Raw genomic sequence first — 19,048 nt, 5'->3', positions numbered from 1 at the left:
TCCCTGGCCGCGTCACGTTTACGAAGCTGATGCGCCAGCATCCTACTCGCCTTCTCCCCATATTCATACACCGCTCCCTGTTCCTTCCTCCACTGAGCTTCCGCCTTTCCGGGGGTTAGCAAGTCGAACCTGGCCTGACGGTTACGTCGCTCCCTCAACAGTCCCTCCTCCGGAGCCTCCGCGTATCTCCTGTCCACCCTCACCATCTCCCCCACCAACCTCTCCCTCTCTCTTTGCTCTCCTCTCTCTCTTTGGGCTCAGATGGAAATCAACTCCCCTCTAACCATCGCCTTCAATGCTTCCCAAACCGTCCCCACCCGGACCTCCCCATTATCATTGGACTCTAAGTACCTCTTGATACACCCCCGAACCCGCCCGCCCACCTTATCATCCGCCAGCAGTCCCACCTCCAGGCGCCAGCGCGGGCGCTGGTCCCTCTCCTCCCCCAGCCCAAGGTCTACCCAGTGCGGGGCGTGGTCCGAAATGACTGTGGCCGAATACTCGGCATCCTCCACCCTCGAAATCAGCCCCCTGCTCAGGACAAAAAAATCGATCCGGGAATAGGCTTTATGCACATGGGAAAAAAATGAATACTCCCTGGCCCTCGGCCTCGTGAACCTCCAAGGATCCACCCCTCCCATCTGGTCCATAAACCCCCTCAACACCTTAGCCGCCGCGGGCCTCCTGCCCGTCCTGGACATGGATCGATCCAATGGGGGATCCAGCACTGTGTTAAAGTCCCCCCCCCCCAGGTATCAAGCCCCCCGTCTCTAGATCCGGAATGCGGCCCAACATGCGCCGCATAAAACCCACATCGTCCCAATTTGGGGCATAGACATTCACCAGCGCCACCCGCTCCCCTTGCAACTTACCGCTCACCATCACATACCTCCCTCCACTGTCAGCCACCACCTTTGACGCCTGAAACTACACCCTTTTTCCCACCAGAATCGCCCCCTCCCCCCCCCCCCCCGATTTTTTGCATCCAACCCCGAATGAAACACCTGGCCTACCCAGCCCTTCCTCAGTCTAACCTGGTCTGCCACCTTCAGGTGCGTCTCCTGGAGCATAGCCACGTCCGCCTTCAGCCCCTTCAGGTGCTTAAATACCCGGGCCCGTTTGACCGGCCTATTCAGCCCCCTCACATTCCAAGTTATCAGCCGGATCAGAGGGCCCCTTGCCCCCTCCCCTGCCGACTAGCCATAACCCGTCCCCTGCCCACCCCAGGCCAGCGAACCTCGCTCGGCCCATTCCCCATGGCGGCAAACCCCCACCCCGGCCCTCCCTGCAGACTCCAGCTCCTTCCTGGCCATTTCAGCAGCAACCCGGTACCCCTTCCCAGCCGCGTTACTCCCCATAGCACTCCCATGAGCCAGCTAACTTCTGCTGACCCCGGCAGCTCCCACCACACCGCCGACCCCTCCCAACGTGGGGCTACTCCTCCTCCCCCAGACCCATCAGCAGACCCTCCTCCTCCCCCTCCCGCTCTTGCGCGGGGAAAAAAGCCCGCGCTTCTCAGCTCCGACACCGCCCCCATCCACCCTCAGCGTGGGAAACAGAAGAAAAGCCCGCGCTTTCCTTCTGCCCGACCCCGCCCCCGTATGCGTCGAGCGGCGTAGCGGGTGATGGCCACGATGGTGGCCCCATTGATCGCACGTGGCAGGCCGCGTGGGGGAGGATGGCCAAGATGGCGGCCCCATGAGTCGTATGAGTGCGGAGTCGGGGTCGGCAGACACGCTGCCACATTACAGGGTCTGTGGGCCTGAGGGTTGGTGGATCGAGTTTGTGCGTTCCAGTTCGAGTGTTTAGGCTTGGCCAGGCAGACCTTTGCGAAGTGTCCTTTTTACCCGCAGCTGCTGCAGTTCGCGTTGCGGGCCGGGTATTGTTGCCGGGGGTGTTGGGGCTGGCCGCACAAATGGCAAGATAGCCCCTCATGGTGGGTGGGCAGCCGTGCGGCGCAGGCCTGGGGGAGTCTCTGGTCGGGCGCCCGCGAGGGAGTCGCGTGATCGGCTGGGAATGTGGTGAGACTCTGAAAAGCGACCTCCAGTGAGGTCGCCAGTTTTACCATGTCCTCCAGGTCCTTGGGCCCCTTTTTCGAGCAGGCGCTGCCTCACATAGTTCGATCGGACCCCCGCAATATAAACGTCTTGGACGGCGAGTTCCATGTGCTGAGTGGCTTTTCGGCCTGATAGTTACAGTCGCGCGCGAGGGCTTTGAGGTCACGCAGATAGTCATCTAGCGACTCCCCGGGGCGCTGGCGGCAAGTAGTGAAGATATGTCACGCGTAGACTTCATTCACAGGCCGCACGTCGATGCGTTCGAGTATCGCTAGGGCCTCATTATAGGAGGTGGCTTCGTCGAGTTGGGCAGAAATGCGATGGCTCACCCGTGCGCGGCGAAGACTCAATTTCTGTTCATTCGTGACGGAAGATGTCGACGATGCGGCCAGGTAGGCCTTGAAACATCAAAGCCAATGTGAAAAAATTTATTTCGCCTCCGCAGCCTGTGGATCGAGTTACAGTCTGTCAGGTTTGAGAGCTGACTCCACAGTAGTTCTCTAAGCTGAATAAATTGATGCAACCATCAATTCACTCGTAGACTCGAGTCGAAGTAAACAGTGGTTTTAATCAGTTTACGACTTTGCCTGCCTGGGACCGGTACATCAGCTGCTCTTATACTTCCTGAAAGGGGCGGAGCCCGTACATGCTCCACATCTCCCCCTGTGGGTGAAGCCACACAGTGGCCCATAGATGGAGCCCACAGGGTTAATAGCATGGTATAATGCAACACAGTATACTGGTGAATTAATAGTACTTATACATTCACCACAGTCCCTAAAGTATAACCTGCCACTCTCTTTAATCCTTCCTTCAATATTTGAACAGCTCACTCTGCCAAATGATTTGAAGCTGGATGAAAAGACGTGGTACACACATGGTGTATTCCATTTTTTTGCATAAACTGTTGGAATAACTCGTAAATGCTGTATGATTATCAGAAACAAGACCGGATTGTCTAGCCAGGTCATATGTAACCCATGAGTTGCAAAGACTTTGCATAGCTTCTCTATGGAACTGGAAGGTATAATGTTTCTCATGATGTATACTTCTAACCACTTAGAATGTGCATCCCTGATGACTAAAATCATGTGACCCATGAAAGGACCTGCAAAAGCCACATGAATTCTCAACCAAGGACAATCAGGCCACTCCCAAGGATGTAACGGTACTAGTGGTGCCATCTTCTGGATAGATTAATATGCAGAACAGGATTTCACTGTTCTCCAAATCCTGATCCATATTAGGCCACCAAACATATGACCTGGCTAGACTTTTCATTTAGCCTCATGAGTTGCATCCATTACTTGTGAACGACCGTGGGTGGAACAGCCACTCAACCCCCATAGTATGCAACCATCGTGCACACTTAACTCGTCTTTGCACCTCACATCAGGCATCAACCCACCATCTTCTATGATGGATGCCCATCCTTGCATCAGAAATCTTTTAACTTGTGACAGAATAGGATTTCTGTTCATCCACTGCTTAATTTGTTTAGCACTTACTGGAGGTTGGACAAGTCTCTACTAAGAAGTGGCAGCACTGTGGCACAGTGGGTTAGCCCTGCTGCCTCACAGCGCCGAGGTCCCAGGTTCGATCCCAGCTCTGAGTCACTGTCCGTGTGGAGTTTGTATGTTCTCCCCAAAGATGTGCAGGCTAGGTGGATTGGCCACACTAAATTGCCCCTTAATTGGGAAAAAATGAATTGGATATTCTAAATTTAAAAAACAAGTCTACTAAGAAAATTATTTTTTTTAAATAAACTTTATTGTCACAAGCAGGCTTACATTAACACTGCAATGAAGTTACTGTGAAAAGCTCTTAATCGCCACATTCTGGTGCCTATTCGGGTACACGGAGGGAGAATTCAGAATGTCCAAATTACCTGGCAGCACGTCTTTCAGAACTTGTGGGAGGAAACCGGCGCACCCGGAGGAAACCCACGCAGACACGGGGAGAATGTGCAGACGGTGGCCCAAGTGGGAATCGAACCTGGGACCCTGGCGCCGTGGAACAACAGTGCTACCCACTGTGCTACCGTGTCGCCTCATCTCAGGAGGACACGATACCTGGGTAAAAGGAGACGACTTAACGTGTATGCTTTAGCAATGTCCTTCCCTGCCTTGTACTAATGCTGCATCGATACTGACAATGTAAGTGCCCAGTGCTGCATTCTTGTTGAGGCCATGGAAGGCATTTTGAGTTACTGAAACGACTCAAAAACAGCTTGTGATTGGTACATAGGTGAATGAAGGACCATAGAGGTACTGGTAGAATCTTCTTACCACAGAAACGTTAACTATACTTTCTTTGTCCAACTGTGAATACCCCTTTTCAGCCTTTGGCAGCTTTCTTGATACAAAACCAATGGGTTTCTCAGTGGTTGATCCAGGCAGCGGGTGGATGATTCAGGCAGCGGGTGGATGATTCAGGCAGCGGGTGGATGATTCAGGCAGCGGGTGGATGATTCAGGCAGCAGGTGGATGATTCAGGCAGCGGGTGGATGATCCAGGCAGCGGGTGGTTGATCCAGGCAGCGGGTGGATGATCCAGGCAGCGGGTGGATGATCCAGGCAGCGGGTGGATGATTCAGGCAGCGGGTGGATGATTCAGGCAGCGGGAGGTTGATCCAGGCAGCGGGTGGATGATTCAGGCAGCGGGTGGATGATCCAGGCAGCGGGTGGATGATCCAGGCAGCGGGTGGATGATTCAGGCAGCGGGTGGATGATTCAGGCAGCGGGTGGATGATCCAGGCAGCGGGTGGATGATTCAGGCAGCGGGTGGATGATTCAGGCAGCGGGTGGATGATTCAGGCAGCGGGTGGTTGATCCAGGCAGCGGGTGGTTGATCCAGGCAGCGGGTGGATGATTCATGCAGCGGGTGGATGATTCATGCAGCGGGTGGATGATGCAGGCAGCGGGTGGATGATCCAGGCAGCGGGTGGATGATTCAGGCAGCGGGTGGATGATGCAGGCAGCGGGTGGTTGATCCAGGCAGCGGGTGGATGATCCAGGCAGCGGGTGGATGATCCAGGCAGCGGGTGGATGATCCAGGCAGCGGGTGGATGATCCAGGCAGCGGGTGGATGATCCAGGCAGCGGGTGGATGATCCAGGCAGCGGGTGGATGATTCAGGCAGCGGGTGGATGATTCAGGCAGCGGGTGGATGATCCAGGCAGCGGGTGGATGATCCAGGCAGCGGGTGGATGATCCAGGCAGCGGGTGGATGATCCAGACAGCGGGTGGATGATCCAGGCAGCGGGTGGATGATCCAGGCAGCGGGTGGATGATCCAGGCAGCGGGTGGATGATTCAGGCAGCGGGTGGATGATTCAGGCAGCGGGTGGATGATTCAGGCAGCGGGTGGATGATTCAGGCAGCGGGTGGATGATTCAGGCAGCGGGTGGATGATTCAGGCAGCGGGTGGATGATTCAGGCAGCGGGTGGATGATTCAGGCAGCGGGTGGTTGATCCAGGCAGCGGGTGGATGATCCAGGCAGCGGGTGGATGATCCAGGCAGCGGGTGGATGATCCAGGCAGCGGGTGGATGATCCAGGCAGCGGGTGGATGATGCAGGCAGCGGGTGGAGATCCAGGCAGCGGGTGGATGATCCAGGCAGCGGGTGGATGATCCAGGCAGCGGGTGGATGATCCAGGCAGCGGGTGGATGATCCAGGCAGCGGGTGGATGATCCAGGCAGCGGGTGGATGATCCAGGCAGCGGGTGGATGATCCAGGCAGCGGGTGGATGATCCAGGCAGCGGGTGGATGATCCAGGCAGCGGGTGGATGATCCAGGCAGCGGGTGGATGATTCAGGCAGCAGAGAGTACGGGACCTGTGAGGGACAACTTTCTCGAGGCTCAGTAGCTATTCAAGCAGCACAGTGACATCGCAAGAAAGCAGCAAGCTGATTGGTTGGTGAGTAACTGATATTCAGGACTTTGTCTAAATAGCTGTAACTTAAGTAACTGAAGAAGATAACAGTTAGGGAACTAAGCTTGAAGGATAAAGGTGAAGTGAATCTGAAAGCGGAAACAGGAAATCAAAATAACTGATTGGGTGAGTACATTTATACATTCTATAATATCATGGGGCAAAGAAAAGAAAGGCCTTAGTTAATATTAGTTTATACTATTTATTGTATTAATATTATTTGATATTTGGAGCAGAGCTCCAAGCAGTGGTGTGCTCTTCTCCCTCCATGTGGGATACCAGGAATATTTCCAGTTCCCAGGACCACCGTGTGTGCAGAAAGCGTTTCCAGCTGCAGCTCCTGGAAGCTCGAGTTTCAGAGCTGGAGCGGGGACTGGGGACACCGTGGAGCATCCGCAAGTCAGAGAGCATCGTTGATAGCACGTATAGAGAGGTGGTCACACCACGGGCTCAGACTCCACAAGCAGGCAAGGAATGGGGGACCACAGGGAGAGCAAGAGAGCTAGGCAGGCAGTGCAGGAATCACGTCTGGCCATTCCTGCAAAGCAAATATACCGCTTTGGGTACTGTTGAGGGGAATGACCTCTTGCGGGAAATCAGCAGCAACCAAACTCGGTGCATCACGGTTGGTTCTGCTGCAGAGGGGACGTATAACAAGTATGGAAATGTGACACGGGATTCAATTGTAAGGGGAATAGGCAGATGTTTCTGTGGCTGCAAGCAAGACTCCAGGATGTTGTGTTGCTTCCCTGGCACTAGGGTTAAGGGTGTCTCAGAACGGTTACAGGACATTCTGGAGGGGGACGGTGAACAGCCAGTGGTCATGGTACACATTGGTACAAACGACATGGGTTAAAAAAAAGGATGAGGCCCTGAAAGCAGAATGTAGAGAGTTAGGAAGAAAGTTGAGAAGTCAGACCTCAGATGTTAGGATTACTACCAGTGCCACATGCTAGTCAGAGTAGAAATAGCAGAATATGTCAGATGAATACGTGGCTGAAGAGATGGTGTGAGGGGGAGGGTTTCAGATTCCTGGGGCATTGGGACTGGTTCTGGGGGAAGTGGGACCTGTCCAAACCGGACTGGTTACACCTGGGCAGGACTGGGACTGATGTCCTTGGGGGAGGGGAGGTGGCGGGAGGGGGGGGGGGGGGGGCTTGCTCAAGCAGTTGGGGAGGGTTTAATATAGCAGCGGGGTGGGAACCTATGTATAGATTCAGAGCAGGGTGAATCAAGATCAAGAGACAAAGACAGCAAGGAGAATAAGTAAAGTGATCGGCAGATAAACCAAGGTCCCGTATCAGATAACAACACTAAAAAATAGTAGGGACCGGTCAAGGAATGTTAAAAAGACTAGCTTTAAGGTTTTGTACCTGAATGCTCGGAGCATTCGAAATACAATGGATGAATTAGTTGCACAGATAGATGTACAGGGGTATGATATAGTTGGGATTACAGAGACATGGCTCCAAGTTGACCAAGTATGGGAACTAAACATTGAGGGCTATTCAGTTTTTAGGAAGGACAGACAGAAAGGAAAAGGTGATGGAGTTACATTGTTGATTAAAGAAAATATTACTACAATATTGAGGAAAGATATTGGCACAGACGATGTGGAATCTGTATGGGTTGAGTTAAGAAACACCGCGGGGCAAAAAACATTTGTATGGGTGGTATACAGACCACCAAACTGCAGTGGTAATGTTGGGAATAGCATTAAAAAGGAAATCAGAGATGCATGTGTTAAAGGAACATTTGTGATTATGGGTGACTTTAATCTGCATTTAGATTGGGTGAGTCAATCAGAGGTAGGCAGCTCCTCTGTCTCTTGGTAGTGGAGCTAGAGAGGGGGAAGGGTTGGGGGTCACAGGAGGGGTGTCAAAAGCAAGGGCAGGGTTTAGCTCTAAGCATGGGCCCCACTTTGCAATTCCAGCTCTCCAGATCAAGCACTGAGTGCCAATGAACGAGGAACTTCCACTGTAAGCCTGCAAGAAAACGTGTCAGAGTTTTCGTGTCACATTCCCTGTGTGACCAGCCTTGCCTGTTGCTGGTTTAATACTAACACTGACAGGATCAGGCCCTTAATTGATCATTAATTACCCAATTAAAGGCCTCCATTGGCAGTGAGGCGGAAAGGTTCTCCACAGGGACTTGCCACAAGGTTCTGCCTAATATTCTAAATGCAGATTAATAAGTCCTTATGTATAGATATAGCATTCTGTCTTTACTTTTGCGTTCTAAGCCCCTATTTAGAAAACTAGTTATCCCATTTTATTTCAAACAACCTCGTCTTTTCCTCTCACTTATAAAGACTTTTCCATCTGAATCTTTAAACCACTCTACTCCTTTCAAAATATTGCCATTCAGTTCATATGCTGTCTCCTTATTCTTTCTCTTAAAATCATATCACCTCATATTTCTCCACATTAAATTAATCTATCATTATTTGCCTAATATACTAGTTTGTCTATGTCAGGCTGTTTAGATTCTCTTTGTGCGGGAATTCCCTTGGCGTTGCCCCTCTTCACACTTCAGCTCTGAGGAAATTCCTGACCTTAATGTTCTGGTCAGTATTCTTCCCTCTTCCAGAAAATATATAATGAGTTAGTCAGATAGCTAGTCTCATTTATTGTTCAAGGGATCCACTTATGCAGAAATGATATTTGTCTATGTGACCAGTGACCCGACCTCAGAAGTAATTTATTGATTGTGAGGTACTTTGGGTACCCTGAAGACATAAGTGTTCTGTAAAAGTGAATTATCTATTTCCTTTTTAATATTTCTGTCCAAGATGTGACACAAAGCAGATATATTTACAGATGTTAGGCCATCTAAGATTTGGAGAAGACATAGACATGAATCCGAAAGTTCTCCAGCTTTTAAGTACACAATCGATTTTTAGTGTGCTTTCCTACAGAGAACCAATATTATTATGGTAAACGATATTTATTTGTGGCTGTCTAGACAAATGCTGATTTTTGTGTCTCATGCAGGGAAGTTATTGCAAGTTAATTCAGGTGCTAAAGAGCATCTGTTTTTTGAAGCACCAAGAGGAAAACGACAAACAATTAGAAGTACAGAGGTATGAAATTCAATTATGCTATGTAAGTTGTCATAACCCAAAAAGCCAGTCGATAAAGAATTTAACTGGAGCCAATCTTTACACACTTTTATGAACGTTTATTTAGTTACAGATTACACCCAATTATCTCCTAACTGCAAACCATATTTTCAATCTGTGTCCATGTAAAGGGATATGAAAAGAGGTCTGTTAATGTCCATCACCTGCTTACAATTAATATACATTTAACAGATTCTCTTCTCTCTCTCAAAAATGAATATTGAGCTTATATGCATGATCAAAAATTCAAAACAATGAAATCATAAATCTCCATATTCTGTACAAATGCCCTTCCTTTAGGGCCTCTAATAATTTATTTATGCATGCAATTCTTTTGTAAAACAATCAGACAGTTGATTTAAAAATTCCCTTTCCCTCTACTTATTCAAGCTACCAAAGTCAATCCATAACCGTTTCTTACTCAAGACCTTTTAAGCATACAATAACTCTCAATGAATAGTTCTGAATGATCACAATGAATGACATTACATTCAAAGGATATACTATCTTCAGTATGCCACTTGTACAGAATTTCACTTAAAATATTTAACAAATAGAAACCCATATTAAAGTCCCCCACAATAGCAAGTTTGTGCAGTTTCAGCACTTTTAAGAACGCTTTTTATTTTCTTACTAAAGAACACCATTTCCCATTTTCATCCAGCTGCACTTGAATACCTATCAGGAAGATTAACAAGTTGAGCATCACTAAAACAGTTTCATATTCTTTGGATCACCTAAGAATGGAAACCAATGTAGGCATTTCAATCGATTTAAGTTTTATAATATTTTATATTTATATTCTTTACTTCTGGGTGTTCCCTTGTAGTATTTATCTCCAATACACTTAAACTAGTAGTTAGTATGAGTGTCTAAGACTGAGCAACTCATCTGCAAAGAATACAAATCTACTTACACGACATAGCTGGTTGATATTCACCCAGTAACTCAAAATAAACTCCAAATTGTCTTCAACTATCTAATTGTCTTTGTTTCTGAAGGTGGTGGTGGGGGGAGAGGGGGGGGGGGAGAGAGAGAGAGAGAGTGGGGGGGAGAGAGAGGGGGGGGGAGAGAGAGGGGGGGGAGAGAGAGAGGGGGGGGGAGAGAGAGAGAGGGGGGGGAGAGAGAGAGAGGGGGGGAGAGAGAGAGAGGGGGGAGAGAGAGAGAGAGAGGGGGGAGAGAGAGAGAGAGAGGGGGGGAGAGAGAGAGAGAGGGGGGAGAGAGAGAGAGAGGGGGGAGAGAGAGAGAGAGGGGGGAGAGAGAGAGAGAGGGGGGGAGAGAGAGAGAGAGAGGAGATGAGAGAGAGCGAGAGAGAGGGGGGTAGAGAGAGAGAGGGGGGAGAGAGAGAGAGGGAGGGGGAGAGGGAAGAGGAGGAGGGGAGGGAGAAGAGGGAAGAGGGAGGGGGTGGAGGAGGAGGGGAGGGAGAAGAGAGGGGAGGGGGAAGAGGGGAGGGGGGAAGAGGGGAGGGAGAAGAGGGGGGAGAGGGAGGAGGAGGGGGAAGAGGGAGGGGGTGGGGGAGGAGGGGAGGGGGAAGAGGGTGGGGGGGAAGAGGGTGGGGGAGGAGGGGAGGGGGAAGAGGGTGGGGGGAAAGAGGGTGGGGGAGGAGGGGAGGGGGAAGAGGGGGGAGGGGAGGGGGAGGGAGGGGAAGAGGGGGGAGGGGGTGGGGGAGGAGGGGGAGGGAGGGGAAGAGGGGGGAGGGGGTGGGGGAGGGAGGGGAGGGGGAGGGAGGGGAAGAGGGGGGAGGGAGGGGAGGGAGGGGAAGAGGGGGAGGGAGGGAAAGAGGGGGGAGGGGAGGGGGAGGGAGGGGAAGGGGGGGAGGGAGGGGAAGGGGGAGGGAGGGGAGAGGGAAGGGGGGAGGGAGGGAAGGGGAGAGGGAGGGGAGAGGGAAGGGGGAGGGGGAGGGGAGGGGAGGGGGAGGGGGGGTCCAGCAGTGATACCTTAAAACTGAATAGCTAGGATGCCACTAGAGTAGTTTAACATAAGTTAGTTTATTAAGGATTGAGATTAATTATAGGAAGTGTACTGACTAATAAGTGATCATCTGGCTACAATCAGTGGCCACAATGCATGATGGGATTTAGACTAGCCAACTTGACCATGTTTTTGAAACACAGGAGATGTGAGATCAGCAAATTACTAGTAAACACAAGTTTTTATCAGTGGCCTCCGATATCCTCTGAAAGCGAAAAGGAAGTCACTTATCCTGGCTTTCTGAAACAATCCATGGAGTAAAGAGGATGCGAGTTCTGCCACCTGGCCCTCATGAACAATGGTTGTGCCGGATGCTGAGATGGGGAAAAATCAACTTAGGATGCTAAGATTGACATCAAGCCTTTTTGTAAACACAGCTAACAGGATGAGGCTCAATCATGGGCTGATCGCAATTTTATTGGATAAGGTTTAAACATGACGGCTTCAGGGATTGGATCGAGTCCAACTGGGGTGGGCTATTGATTTTTGGAAATTGTATAATTGATATGTTTATATCAGTGGTTAAGTAGATAGATTTTGGCATTATCCCGATCTCATCTCCATGGACATGTAACCAAGCTTGGATTAATAAATAAGCCATCTTATCTAGATCACTGATATGTCTATTGCTTTCTGTACTGAGTTGAGCCACAGGGAAGAATCCCATGTGGAAGCTGACTCAATACACAGTTCTTGAAAGCACTCCTACAGTTTCATCCCCAAATATATTGGCAGCCTCCAAAACATAGCAATCAGGAGGACGTCTGTATCTAGCTCTGTTCCATGGCCTTTGTTTACTTGTCTCATCAGTCAGAGCCTCTACTTGTACAGACATTCATCTGTTAGGACACCTACTGCATGGTCTTCCTCTTGCACTGTTGGAGTGGTATTTCTCAGTGTGTGATTGTTTTATGATGCAAGAGTTATTTCCAGACCCACCATCAGTACTTGCATTATGGTTTCTTACTTTCCACTCTTTTATCGCATACTGTCAGTCAGTGGATTTCACTTTTTGGCCATCATCTTGAACATGCGATCAATATTTAAACTTCCCAATAACTTTTCCTGCACAGCCTATAATTGTCATATCCCTCAATTCATTAGACTCCTCTGGAATATATGTCACTCGAATATCCACTCTGGGCATTTGATCTTCAGATACGATTGCTGTTATCTGTGTCACGATCACATGCATTACCACTGTCCAACCCTTGATCTGCTGTATTCTATTCCTCAGGCCTTCATCAGGAAACACAATGAATATTTGAGGTACAAGGTGTCTCATCTACATTTGAAATGAAATGAAAAATGAAATGAAAATCGCTTATTGTCACGAGTAGGCTTCAATGAAGTTACTGTGAAAAGTCCCTAGTCGCCACATTCCGGTGCCTGTCCGGGGAGGCTGGTACGGGAATCGAACCGTGCTGCTGGCCTGCTTGGTCTGATTTCAAAGCCAGCGATTTTAGCTTGGTGAGCTAAACAGGCCCCATTTATTAGCTATCCAAGATTTTGTAATTAATTCTGATTATTCATCAGAAATTATTTTGAACAGTTTGATTGCGATGTTTGAGAAGTCTTGCCTTACCACCACGACTTATTATCTATCAAGTGCTTTTTCATTTCAGACTACCCTCTCTTTTATAATACACTACACTAAATCACCTGAATTTTCGCCAGAACCTCAAGCCTGTTGAAATCCCAATTCCTAGCATATAAAGCATTCAAATGTGCATAAAGATTGGCACTAATTGTAGTACCTCCTAGAGCAGAGATTTCACACTGCACAGAAGACAATTTAGGATTTTGTCCATAGACTGTTGACAGAGGCTATATCCCCCAACCATCTGGGTGAATTCCTTACATGAACCACTTTTCCAGGGCTGTTGTAAACGTGTAGTCTGGTTGATTGGTTCAGATTTTATTTAGCATTGCTTCAATCACCACAAGATTCCTTTCACAAAGTTCATTGCTAAAATAACTTTTAAGTTTGTTGTTCATGACCATGATGTTCACATTTTTGCACATATCTTTGAACTTGTCATTGCCCTTATCGATCAGATATTTTACTGGTGCCGAAGTCTGGTCCCTATCCATTTCTCAATGACTTTACCTATAATGAACCATCTATCCTTACAAAGAATAACAGAGAATTTGCTGAAAAAAGACATGTTGTTGAAGCTTTTTGCCTTGCGCTCATCGGGACAATTCGCAAGAATACCAAATTGTAAAAGGAACATCAGATTGTACCGCATAAGAGAGTGCTGATTGGTAGAAGTGTTTAATGGAGAATATACTGACAACTTAATTAACTGCCAGGCTTTGTTCAAATTCAAACAAGGCAGGTTAACTCTATAATTGGCCACGGCATTGTCCTGTGACAACCAGGGAATGGTTGTTGCCTATAAGTTGAAAAAGACACGATGTGTATACATGTTTATTCTGACCTCAAAGTACAGGGCCCTGTGCATTAACATATCTAGCTTCTAGCATGTGTAAATGAGCTAAACTGTGAACTAGACTGATAATCTTGAATTGGTTGTCAGTGTAATTCTTAGCACAGTCAGGATTCTTCGGCAAAAATTGTCCAATCACAGAATCAAATCAAATGTTGGACATTATGCGGCGATTCTCCTGCCGGATTGCACCCGGTGCAAATTCCACTATGTCGGGGGAATTGCAGGAGAGCCCCGAAACGGGATTTGCACCGAGTGCAAATCGGTATCCAATTCACCCGGCCCGCTCCAACAGGCATGATTAAAGGACAAGATCCTGATCACAACTCATTTGCATTCATAAACAAGATTAAAGTTGAATGCAACGGCCTCCAGGTAATTACCCTCCCCTCCATGGGTGAGGTCACTCAAGCCGAATCACTACTGGCCCCTAAAGGTGGGGAGCAGGCGCGAGGGGAGCAAGGGGTTGAGTACCCTCTCAATAGTTATGCCTAGATGCGAGGGCAGTCCTTCAGGGGAGGTGGGGTGTGGTTGTGGGAGGTGGAAACTTGGGCTGGAGGGGCTCAGGGCAGGTGTCTTTCCTGGGGTTGTGTGCCCTCTGTAGTCATGCAAATCTATAAACTCTCTCCCGGCATATCAATATAAATGACGTCAAATGGAAGTAAACGTCTTCCCTCTGTAGCCTTCAAACCTTTGATGTCTGTCCCAGCATGTGACGTTCAGAGGTCTGTCAGATAAAGGTAATCATCCCTTTCATGTGTTGTAAATCTTTGAATCTTTCACATTCAATTTCATTCCTCTTTCACTTTTTTAAGCATCTTATGCTGGGAAGCATAAAAACCTTGAACTCTATTGTTTACATTCAGTTTCACAGTCCATTATCTTTTACAAACCTCTTGATTGACAGGTCCAGGCTATTTTAAAGGCAGGATTAGCTTTGTTTGTTTATATTGCTCTTTGCTTCATTAATTCTGAAGTGCTTCCTCTTTTGAGTACATGTTGTTTATAACATACAATTTTCTGGCAGGCTGTTTCTTTGTTCTGAAGTGTTTCCTAGAAAAAGAAGGTATTGTTTCTAACTTTTTTCTGCTGGGGTTTCCTCTTCTGACGTCCTTCCTAGAAAGACCAGGGGCGGAATTCTCCGCTGGCCGACCCCGAAATCGGGAAATGTGATTGGGAGGAGAATAGGTTCCAACGCCAAAATCGCGGCGGGCATCGATTTGATAGCAAATCGCGATTCTCTGTCACCTCAACAGTGACGACAGTGCGTTCCAGAACACTTGTATAGTACACTCCTCCGATGTGCCGAATTCCTGATGGCGCGGTTCACTTGTGTTTTTAAAGACCGTGAACCCGGTGTCGTGGCTGATGAGGGAGAGAGAGGAGGTAGGACACAGAGAGGAGCGGCATTGGCTGGGCTGGCCCGGGTGGGTGACCCTGCTCGGGCCAGGGGAGTGGGTGTGATGGGGAGCAGACCTAGTGGCCGGGGTGACTGCCCATGGGACTGGGGCAGTGTCCAATCCCGGATCGCCATTACCGCGGCCTGCAAGGCAGCCATCTTGCTGCGAACCCGCCTTGCCTTACCCCCTGTTCTGCAGAGTGACACCGGCTGTAGGGGTGCCCTCTCCTATCCCCAACCTGGCTGCCACCTGCGGGCAACTCCCAGAGTCGCCCTAAGAGGCCTTAGATGCCCAGATGGCTCAATACATCCACTTCAATGTGGACCAAGCCCACCAGGATGCCTGGGCAAGGACAGTGCTAGCCGGCAGTAGCCCTGGCATCAGGGATAGACGCCAGGGCCAGAGACCCTTACGGTGCCAGCCACCAGTGGGTGTGGGAAGGGAGGGGGGAAAGGACACATGGGGCAGAGCCTGCAGTGCCTACCGGGGACACCATGTAGCCTGTTGGATATGGTTGGGCACAGAGATATGCACCATGCTAACATATCAGTCTTTCACCCCTTGCAGACAATGGATATTGGAATTCAACCAGCAATGGTGGCCTTCCTGCTAGTCACCGCAGTCCTCGGGGATGCTCTGCAGCAGCGGAGCGTGCAGCAGCAGAGCATGCCGCAGAGGGACAGGAGGCAGCTGCACAGGATAGAGAGCCATCCACCCAATAGGTCGAGGAGGAGGAGGTGCCAAGGAGGCGCTGTATGAGACCTTGTGTGCACCGGCATCGCCTGTCATTCGAGGACCTGCTGGACTGGGCATGCCGTCAAACACCCTGACTGAGCAGAGAGACAATGTGATATACCTGCCGGATGATGGCACACCTGTCACTGCGGGGGTATGGGAGAGGACAGCTGCTCCCGGTGGCTTTCAAAGTGATGGTCGCCCTGAACTTTTACGCCATGGGGTCCTTCCACGCGGCAAGTGGGGACCTGTCCGGGATCTCTCAGTGCATCCGCGCTGTCATGGGGGCTCTATATGCCAGGTGGCTCAATACACCCACTTCAATGTGGATCAAGCCCACCAGAATGCCCAGGAGGCTGGGTTCGCCGCCATCGCCGGGATGCCCCAGGTCCAGGGGTGATCCATGGGATGCATGATCCCTACGACCACCTGCATATGAAAGCATCTCTACACCAACCAAAAGGGGTACCATTCAATGAACGTGCAGCTGATATGTGACTATCAGCTGCGCATCATTCACGTCTGCGTCCGATACCCGGGCAGTGTGCATGACGCCTTCATCTTGGCACACTCGACGATTCCTGACATGCTCGAGACGCTGCCCCAGTTGAGCGGTTGGCTGCTGGAAGACAGGGGTTATCCACTGAAGTCGTGGCTGATGACAGCTATCCAGAGGCCACAGATTGATGCAGAGACCCACTGCAACAAGGCCCATACAGCAATCAGGAGTGTGATCGAGCTTTGGCCTCCTGAAGATGCGGTTCAGGTGCCTAAACCTCCAGTACGATGCTGAGAGGGTCGCCTGCATAGTGGCGGCCTGCTACGTCCTCCACAATATCGCAGCAGAGGGGCGATGTGCTGGAGGAGGAATGGCACGCCTCGTCCGATGAGGAGCATGCAGGGGAGGGTGAGGATGAGCAGGACATGGGGTCCAGGCAGGCACGGGAGGCCATATGACATATGCGCCAGGGCCAATAAGCGCGGACACTCTGATCGCTTCCAGGTTCACCAACTGGGGGGAGGGGGGACTGGTCAGGGGCATGGACATTGCATCACACCCCCCTCCCACCCCCCACCCAGCCACCCCTCGCCTGCAACCCCCATCATGATATATACCTGACGCATTACCGGGTATGGGCCCTGGATTGGCAGTAACAGCGGGTCTGATCCATGGGATGATGACAACCCACTCTACGATGAGCTCTTGTGCTCCACATCATCTGACAACATCTGACTCCTGCCCACAGTAGCACTTTCCAGCATCCTCCTGGACGTTCCCTGCATGGAGCTGGCCATTCCATCACATGGTCTCATCGATTCCCTGGGGTGAATCATAGAATCATAGAATTTACAGTGCAGAAGGAGGCCATTCGGCCCATCGAGTCTGCACCGACCCTTTAACTTTACCAGGCTGGTGGAACAGATGGAGGAGGAATTTAAAAGGTGGGACATGGTGCCGCTATCGTTGGCGGGTAGAGTGCAGTCCGTCAAAATGACAGTTCTCCCGAGGTTCTTGTTCCTTTTTCAGTGTTTGCCCATCTTTATCGCTAGGGCCTTTTTTAGAAGGGTGACCAGCAGCATCATGAGCTTTGTTTGGGCGCATGGGACCCTGAGGGTGAAGAGGGTCTTCTTGGAGCGGGGTAGAGATGGTGGGGGGCTGGCGTTACCCAATCTCTCGGGGTATTATTGGGCGGCCAATGTGTCGATGGTGCGCAAGTGGGTAATGGAGGGGGAGGGGGCAGCATGGAAACAGATGGAGAGGGCGTCCTGTGGAGATACATGCCTGGGGGCCCTGGTAACGGCGCCGTGGCCGCTCCCTCCTACGAGGTATACCACGAGTCCGGTGGTGGCGGCTACCCTCAAGATTTGGGGGCAGTGGAGGCGACATAGGGGAGAAGTGGGGGGCTCAATGGAGGCTCCGTTAAGGGGGAACCATAGGTTCGTCCCGGGGAACATTAGAACATAGAACAGTACAGAACATAGAACCCTATACCCGTAACCCAACAACAACCCCTTTAACCTTACTTTCATTAGGACACTACGGGCAATTTAGCATGGCCAATCCACCTAACCCGCACATCTTTGGACTGTGGGAGGAAACCGGAGCACCCGGAGGAAACCCACGCACACAGGGGGAGGACGTGCAGACTCCACACAGACAGTGGCCCAGCCGGGAATCGAACCTGGGACCCTGGAGCTGTGAAGCATTTATGCTAACCACCATGCTACCCTGCTGCCCAAAGGTGCATTGATGGGGGATTTCAGGGTTGGCACAGAGCGGGCATCAGACAGCTGAGGGACCTGTTTATTGATGGGAGGTTTGCGAGCCTGGGGGAGTTGGAGGAGCGATTTGGACTCCCCCGGGGAACATGTTCCGGTATCTGCAGGTAAAGGCATTTGCTAGGCGGCAGGTGGATGGATTCCCTTCGCTTCCCACGAGGGGGGTGAGCGACAGGGTGCTTTCGGGGGTCTGGGTCGGAGAGGGGAAGATATCTGATATCTACAAGGTTATGCAGGAGGCGGAGGAGGCGTCAGTAGCGGAGCTGAAAGCTAAGTGGGAGGGGGAACTGGGGGAACAGATCGAAGACGGGACATGGGCTGATGCCCTGGAGAGGGTTAATTCTTCCTCCTCGTGTGCGCGGCTTAGCCTCATCCAATTCAAGGTGCTGCACCGGGCCCACATGACTGGGACGAGGATGAGTAGGTTCTTTGGGGGTGAAGACAGGTGTGTCAGGTGCTCGGGGAGTCCAGCGAACCATGCCCATATGTTCTGGGCATGCCCGGCACTGGAGGAGTTCTGGAATGGGGTGGCGAGGACGGTGTTGAGGGTGGTGGGATCCAGGGTCAAGCCAGGATGGGGACCCACGATTTTTGGGGTTGGGGTGGAGCCGGGAGTGCAGGAGGCGAAAGAGGCAGATGTGCTGGCCTTTGTGTCCCTAGTAGCCCGGCGAAGGATCTTGCTACAATGGAAGGATGCGAGGCCCCCAAGCGTGGAGACCTGGATCAATGACATGGCGGGTTTCATTAAGCTAGAGAAGGTCAAATTCGCCCTGAGAGGGTCGGTACAAGGGTTCTTTAGGCGGTGGCAACCTTTTCTCGACTTTCTGGCTCAACGATAGGGTACAGGGACAGTAGCAGCTGCAACCCGGGGGGAAGGGGGAGGGAAAAGGTGAGGAGGGGGAGGGGAAAAGGTGAGGGGGGGGAGGGAAAAGGTGAGGGGGGGAGGGAAAAGGTGAGGAGGGGGAGGGAAAAGGTGAGGGGGGGGAGGGAAAAGGTGAGGGGGGGGAGGGAAAAGGTGAGGGGGGAGGGAAAAGGTGAGGGGGGAGGGAAAAGGTGAGGGGGGAGGGAAAAGGTGAGGGGGGAGGGAAAAGGTGAGGGGG

At 50.9% G+C, this 19,048-nt stretch overlaps 1 protein-coding gene across 15 annotated transcripts in view; it reads left to right on the top strand.

Moving 5' to 3' along the window:
* LOC119972713 (echinoderm microtubule-associated protein-like 6) overlaps window positions 1–19,048 on the top strand; it is a 528,500-nt gene that overhangs the window by 319,728 nt on the left and 189,724 nt on the right. For all 15 annotated transcript variants that reach the window (XR_005462144.1, XR_005462143.1, XR_005462146.1 and 12 more), the window contains one exon: window positions 8,982–9,070. Coding sequence is in view for 11 of the 15 variants with exons in the window: in XM_038809940.1 (XP_038665868.1) it covers window positions 8,982–9,070 (89 nt within the window). In the remaining 4 variants the exon portion in view is untranslated. The remainder of the gene's footprint in view (window positions 1–8,981; window positions 9,071–19,048) is intronic.

The sequence above is a fragment of the Scyliorhinus canicula genome, chromosome 1, assembly GCF_902713615.1.
Source record: "Scyliorhinus canicula chromosome 1, sScyCan1.1, whole genome shotgun sequence".
Lineage (NCBI taxonomy): Eukaryota > Metazoa > Chordata > Chondrichthyes > Carcharhiniformes > Scyliorhinidae > Scyliorhinus > Scyliorhinus canicula.
This window is presented reverse-complemented; position numbering and strand designations above follow the sequence as displayed.